Source organism: Zalophus californianus, chromosome 10 (genome assembly GCF_009762305.2).
Source record: "Zalophus californianus isolate mZalCal1 chromosome 10, mZalCal1.pri.v2, whole genome shotgun sequence".
Lineage (NCBI taxonomy): Eukaryota > Metazoa > Chordata > Mammalia > Carnivora > Otariidae > Zalophus > Zalophus californianus.
Window position 1 is genome coordinate 90,168,015 of NC_045604.1, and position 7,040 is coordinate 90,175,054.

General features: G+C 43.5%; 1 protein-coding gene across 1 annotated transcript in view; it reads left to right on the forward strand.

Moving 5' to 3' along the window:
• The window catches only part of USP31 (ubiquitin specific peptidase 31), a 68,422-nt gene extending 62,135 nt beyond the window's left edge, over positions 1-6,287 (forward strand). The window contains exon 16 of the mRNA XM_027610705.2: positions 774-6,287. Coding sequence (XP_027466506.1) covers positions 774-2,341 — 1,568 coding nt within the window. The 3' untranslated portion in view covers positions 2,342-6,287. The remainder of the gene's footprint in view (positions 1-773) is intronic.
• The last annotated feature ends 753 nt before the right edge of the window (positions 6,288-7,040 follow it).

The following is a 7,040-nucleotide window of genomic DNA, read 5'->3' on the forward strand; positions in this document are numbered from 1 at the left end:
ATATTATTCTAATTATGGATATTGCCTTTAGAAGTTTGAAGTCACTCAGGATAGGAGTGTATCGTCTCTGGTTCTTTCCACCAATCTGCTGTTATAGTCAATAATTACAAGCCAGGCTGCATGTGGCATTGAGTCGGGGGCAAGGGTTTGTGGTTCTGGTGTTAGCTCTGCCTCTGATTCTGTGTAATCTTGAGCAACGACTTGACTTCTGTGGGCCCTGGTTCTCCTTAGTTAGATGAAGAAGCTGGATCAGTAGCTCCCATTTACTAAGCATCTGTGAAATGCCAGGTGGGCATAGGACTTTCAGGATTTTATTTCTTATAGTAGTCCTGTGAGAGCAGACAGCCTATGGGCCAAATATGGCCCCTGCCTTTATTTGTAAATAAGGTTTTATTGGAACACAGCCACACCCATTTGTTTATGTGTCTTCTGTGGTGGCTTTCATGCTGCAGTGACAGAGTTGAGTAGTTGGCCCACAAAGCCTAGAGTATTAACTGCCTGGGCTGTTAAATCTCTTGACCCCTGACGCACAGCAAGAAGTAAAGAGACAGTTTGCTGATCCCTGAGTTAGAATGTCCCTATTTTATAGATAGGAGAACTGAGCTCAGAAAAGGAAGTCACGTGGCTGCTCTTGTGACCCCAGACATGCTGGCTCTGAAAGTCACGCTCCTGTCATTCCACCAGACTTGCCTTCCTTCCATCTTCAATATCTTAAGGTGTTGCTGGGACGTGTTTTCGGTTTAGCTTAATGCTATTCTCTCTGCTGCATTCAGGAGGTTTCTCAACTCGACCATTCGTGAGAAGTGTCCAGCGTCAGAGCTTGTCATCCAGATCTTCTGTCACCAGCCCCTTGGCCGTTAACGACAATTGCATTAGACCTTCTTGGTCCTTGTCCGCCAAGCTGCAGATGCGCTCCAGTTCTCCCTCCCGGTTCTCAGGGGACTCTCCGATCCACACCTCTGCCTCCACCTTGGAGAAGATTGGGGAGGCACTGGACGACAAGGTCTCCATCTCTTGCTTTGGCAGCTTGAGGAACCTTGCCAGCAGTTACCAGGAACCAAGTGATAGTCACAGCCGACGTGAGCACAAGGCTGTGGGCCGGGCCCCTCTGGCTGTCATGGAAGGTGTGTTCAGAGATGAATCAGACACCTGCAAATTGAACTCCAGTGTTGTAGACACACAGAGCAAAAACTCAGCACAGGGGGATCGTGTGCCCCCAATCTCTGATCCATTTGATAACAATAACCAGATTGCTTATGTGGATCAGAGCGATTCTGTAGACAGCTCTCCAGTCAAAGAGGTGAAACCCACAAGCCACCCGGGCTCCCTCACAAAGAAATCAGACAGCACAGCCAAGAGATCCCCCAGCTCCAAAGGCGCTTCTGAGCTAGACAGAAGCTTACGGAAGGGGAGACCAGTCTTGGCAAGCCAGGAATCATCTCTTTCAAGTACATCCCCTTCTTCTCCTGTTCCTGTAAAAGTTTCTATAAAGCCCTCCCGATCCCGAAGCAAAGCAGATTCTTCTTCCAGGGCCAGTGGACGGCATTCCTCCCCTGCCTCTGGCCAGCCCAGAAAGGAGTCCTCCCCCAAACCCCAGGACTCCGTGTCATCTCCTTCGCCCCAGAAGCAGAAATCATCTTCTCTTACCTACACTGCTTCCTCCACATCTGCCAGAAAAGCCTCGGGCCCTGCTGCAAGGGGTCCCTTCCCTCCTGGGAAGAGCAGGACTTCAGACCGGAGCTTGAGTAGAGAGGGCTCCAGGCAAAGCCTGGCTTCGGACAGAGCCAGCATCACCTCCAGCTCTAAACCCAACTCCCCTCGGGTGAGCCAGGCCAGGTCGGGGGAGGGCCGAGGGGATGGAAAGCACGTCAGGAGCTCCTCCATGGCCAGCCTGCGTTCCCCCAACACAAACATGAAGGCTGGTCTGAAGAGGGACAGCAAGTCGGAGGACAAGGGACTGTCCTTCTTCAAGTCAGCCTTGAGACAGAAGGAAACCCGGCGGTCGACTGACCTTGGCAAAACAACCTTGCTCTCCAAGAAGGCCGGCGGGAGCTCTGTCAAGTTGGCTGGTAAGAATGCGGGGGATGAGAAGGCAGAGAAAGGCTACCAGCCTCCAGGTTCCCAGCAGCCAAGTGCAAGTGCAGTTGGAAAAGAGCAGCTTGTCTCCAAGGACCCTGCTTCTGCTAAACATTCCCTGCTGTCCACTCGCAAATCCAAGTCTTCCCAGCTAGATTCTGGAGTGCCCCCATCTCCTGGTGGCAGGCAGTCTGCTGCGAAATCCTCAAAACAGTTTTCTTCTAGCATGCAAACCTCTGCACGGCCTTCTCAAAAACCTCAGTGATGTTTCTGCAATCCACGTGTTTTATCTGTAAAGATGTTTATTTATTTAGAACCCCTTCCCTCCCACCAAAGCCCTCTATGCTTTTGTTTTGTATGTTTCGGGTCACTGCCTAGTGTGTGTGCGCGTGTGTGTAGAATTCAACTGCAGATTGTTAAAAGCGTCGCCTTATTCTGCCATTGAACCAAATAACAGCCATAGGCAAAGCATTGATACCAAGCTAACTGGAATAATTGTAGATGAGACCCTGGGTGGTCCCTTTAGCAATTGTACATATTTCTTTCTAGAGAACTCTAATGACTTTTGTTGGATACTAGGGTTTGGAAACCTGTGAACCAGTTGAGCTGTCATTAGTGTGTGCTGTGGAAGGATCGGTTATTTGACTTGGGTTTCATCTGAGCAGGATTTTTCCTCACAGCTAATTGTCGTGTGGCACCAGGAGCTCTAAAAACTGTGACGCTAACAGTGAAACAAACCGAGAGAAGACTGTTGCTTTCTGCACTTTGGCCCCATCTACCAGTCTCTGCAAAGGGCAATACTTTAACACTAATGTTTCTCAGGTATATACTCAGCTAGTCTAGGGTGGATGCACAACGAAGAAGGTGGCCTGTGAGTGACTGTCATTTCTCTGACTGCCACAGATAGAAATTTCTAGAGGTAGAAATGAAGTCTTTCATAGCTTCATGTCTGCAAAGATGTGTGTACCATAAGCTGTCTTGATTCTTAGGATATGTCCTAAGAGGTGGCAAATTGGACAGCCAGAGAGCCAGTCACTGATTAATTTTGTTTTCCTTCTAAATTCGCTAGCTATGGCCATGAGATTTTGAAATGTAGAGCAGTTGACACCTTTGAAAGATTTCCGGAAAAAAAAAAATGGATTCTGAACTGGATGCATGAATCTGTACCATTTTCCTTCTCTGATGTTGCTTTTTTCTATGTTAGAAGCTGAAAGCTCCGTGTTGCCCTGTGTGCGCATGCCCATGTTTCTTGTAACTTGGAGAGGAAAGAAGTTGCCTAATGCCAAAAGTCAGTTGATGGTGTGTTGAAGCATCGTGTGACAAAGTATTATGTGTGCACTTCTGATGCTGCCTGTCAGTCTCAGTTGTAGACTGCTTTTCAGTAAGTCATTTATTTCTTCTTTGTGCTTAAGACTTAATCTCTTACCCAGGACTCAGAAGCAGGATTGGAGCATGTTCCATCTGGCATTGTCAGTGCAAATTGCATTTCTTGTTTAGAAAACCGGGGAACCTCACAAAAATCTCACAGATAAGCAAGATACATAGTTCTTCAAGCTTTTTGGAGGTATCCTGGCAATTTTTAGCTTTTTTTTTTTTTTTCTATTTTTTTTAAATGTCAAGAGAGTCATGGTCCTGATTTCTCTTTGAATAGCATTTGTCACTTTGCCATGAAATATAGCATGCTAAGTTTATATGCTTTTAAATATTAACTTTTAAAAAAATTATAAACCCTTCCAGTTCTTCCTGAACTTTTGGTGCACAGATCCATTTATAATCTCCCTTTTCAGTATTGCTGTGTGTGAAGTAATTAGAACATGTACACATGCATAGCTATGAATTCTGCACTGCCTTTTTTTTTTCTGTCCCCCCCCCCCCCCCCCGCCCCCATGAATACCTCTTGGGAAATATTTCCAATAGGTTTCTAACTTTATTTTGCTGCTACTTTGAGCATTAGCAGGTAACTTGCAAGTCTGGAGGCCATTTCTGTTGAGTGTAGCTGGCATTTTAGACCCTTGCAATTTTTAAGACTTGGCTACTCAGCCTTGTGAAAGTTACCATAGTGCTCCATGAAGTTCATTGAACGTGAGCCTGTTGCCCGGTGCACTCGGTCCTGTAGTTACCCCTTCACTAGGTATCGCTGTTGCACTGCATGGGCTTCTGGTCTCCCAAAGCAGTGTTCCTCTCCTCTACTGTAGTGTGACTGTCCAAGACTGGCTGCCCTCAGTGTGGTCACTGCTTCTACAGGCACACTGACAGCCCCATCAGTGTTTAGCCACCGCTGGTTTTTCTGTGTCACTTTTATTTCCTGGAAAGGATGCACCAAGTATGGGATCATCAGTATCAGGAGTTGAATGTTTGTCTGATTTGAGCCTCTCTTCTCTTTGAAATAGATAAATCTCATTTGAAATCTCCTATCTGAAGCTCTGAAACAGCCTTAGAATTATAGTTTGACTACATACAGGGTTTTAATAACACCTTTTTCTGGGGTTGTTACCAGTTAAGCATAAGTAGGATCTAGTTTAACTTTCACAGTGGCAAATATTTTTATTCTCAAGTCCTCCAGGAACGGATTTTCCATTATATCTAGTGTTTTCAAAAAAACAAAAAACAAAAACAAAACAAAAACAAGCAAACAAAAAACTCTACAAATTTCTTTAATTTTCCATGGGACCTAGAAATAAAATTTTAGTATCTGTAAACAATATGTCTATGGAGTTTAGTCTTTTTTTTTTTTTTTCAGATTTAAATAAAAAAAATCAGGAAGTATAATGGCATTGTCTATGCATCTTTAAGCTGTTCCATTTCTGTGCTTGGTAAACAATGAAAATCTCATCCATATCTACTAGGTACAACCTTTAAGTCACAGCAAAGGTTATTTGCCCAAAAGTTTGAAGGTACTCTTTGAGGTGTGAAAGATCTTATGGTAGAATTATTACTTGGTTCAATTCAGTTGTTCAGTAGGTTAGGGACTTGGTGTTTGTTTTGTTTTTATTTTCCCAGTGATGTTTGGCACACTGAGCATATCTATGCTTTGGGGTTAAAAATGATCTGTCAAGGATGGTGGGCCTGAGTGTCTGGTTGGCAACCAGGTGGGCCTGATTAGAGCAGTTATTTCCTGGTAGGCACAGAGTAATCCCTGACAGGAGTGTGGCTCTTTAATGTTTTTTGCTTTAAAAAAACGTTTTGTTTTTGATTTCTTTTCCTGTGAACATCCAGTGCACTGAGGCTATGTCATTCCTTCAGAAGGCCGTACACCCTTGTATAATGTGGAAGCACAACGAAACTGTTAAGCTCACGTCATCTCAAGATCATGTCCTAGCCCTTGTGTTTTCCCATCCTAAAAGCAGCCTAACTGAAAGGAAGTAATACCTTGCTGGGCCAATAGAAATGGATGTGGGAGTATTTGTGGTCTGGTAAAATATTGTAATTCTCTATGAAGCTGCCCTAAACCCTTGTAATCATTCTTTCCTCATTCATTCATTCATTCATTCTGCAAGCATTCGTTGAGGGCCTGCTTTGCTCATAAAGGCAAGCGGAAAGCGTCAGGAATTCGCTATAGCCGAGGAACCCTGGGAGCCCAGCCGATGAGCCAGGGGATGCCAGTGATACCCTAAATGGGGTGACGGTCCCCCCCGCCCCAAACAAAGAGAGCAGATGGATTCTGGTGAACCAGTCAAGGCCTGTGGTCCTCTTGAGCAAGTCTCTCCTGTTCCGAAAACCAAAAGTGCCCTTCTTCATCTTTGGAGACATTTTACTCTTACATCCACTTTTTCAGACTGAGCTGTCTCTACTACTTAGGGGTTGAAAATTCATTACGAAGTCACTTTCCATTAGAATTTGGTCATCCACATGTGTATGAAATAGATGTGGGGGCTGGGGGAGGGGGACAAATTGCCATCCCTCTAAAGTAACTATCATGGAAAAAACTAGGGACAGTATGTCCAGGAAGCAGTAGTGTCAGCCTTTAGGAAAAATGGAGCAGAGATGAGCTATGAACAAAGCTCACTTATTTCAAATAAACATGTTTTTAAAGATAGATTGACATCTGACGTTACATTTCATTCTGACAAATTACCAAAGAGCTGAAGTTGTTGTTTCCTACGTAGGTTATCAGAATTACTGGATGCCAAGATAGTTAGTGTTTCTGGGTTGGATTTTTGAGACAGTATGCAAATCATAAGCACAGTTTCAATAAAACACATATTCTGTGAGGCGTGTTGAACTTGTATTATTTGGAATTGAGAAGAACAAAATTTGCTGACAAACCAGTGCCTATATCATAAACAGAAAGTAGCTGCTACTACCGTGCCGACTGTCTGTCTTAATGTTCATAAAGGATACATTATTGTATTAAACCTGACTACATTTTTTGAGGGGAAATCCTGTGCTTTCTTTAAATGAACACTTAGTGTTTCACACTGCCTTTTGATCAACTCTCAAAGTGTTCATTTTGCAGTTGCAATTTGAGCATGACCAGTCATTTTTTTCCCCAAGTAATGACAACAATTTTCCTTCGCCCCCATATAACCCAGAAAGCGTGTTCTTACCACCTATGCAAACAACTAATAAAATGTAGACTACCCTAAATGTAAATTTTAAAAAAGGCAATTCTTGGATTATATGAGCTCTATTTTTGAATTTGTAATTTTTTACATGTGGCTTTGTCATCAATACTGAAGAGCATGAATATGTTTTCTTGTTTTGCTTTGCACATGTTTCTCTTTGCTGTTTTGTTTTTTTGATCGTTGGCAAGATTGTATGTAAAATAAGTATTTTGCAAGCAGGAGTGGAATTGGATATGTTGAACACACACAGGTTTATATACTGTATTTAGCCTGAACACTTTTCCTAAAGTATTTTGTTCTGAAAATAACCTGCCGTTTTCTATAGATTTTAATTTTTTATATCTTCTAGGGTTCTGTCGTGGTCACAAGGAGAGAATGTGGCTTCTAATAGTGCTAACA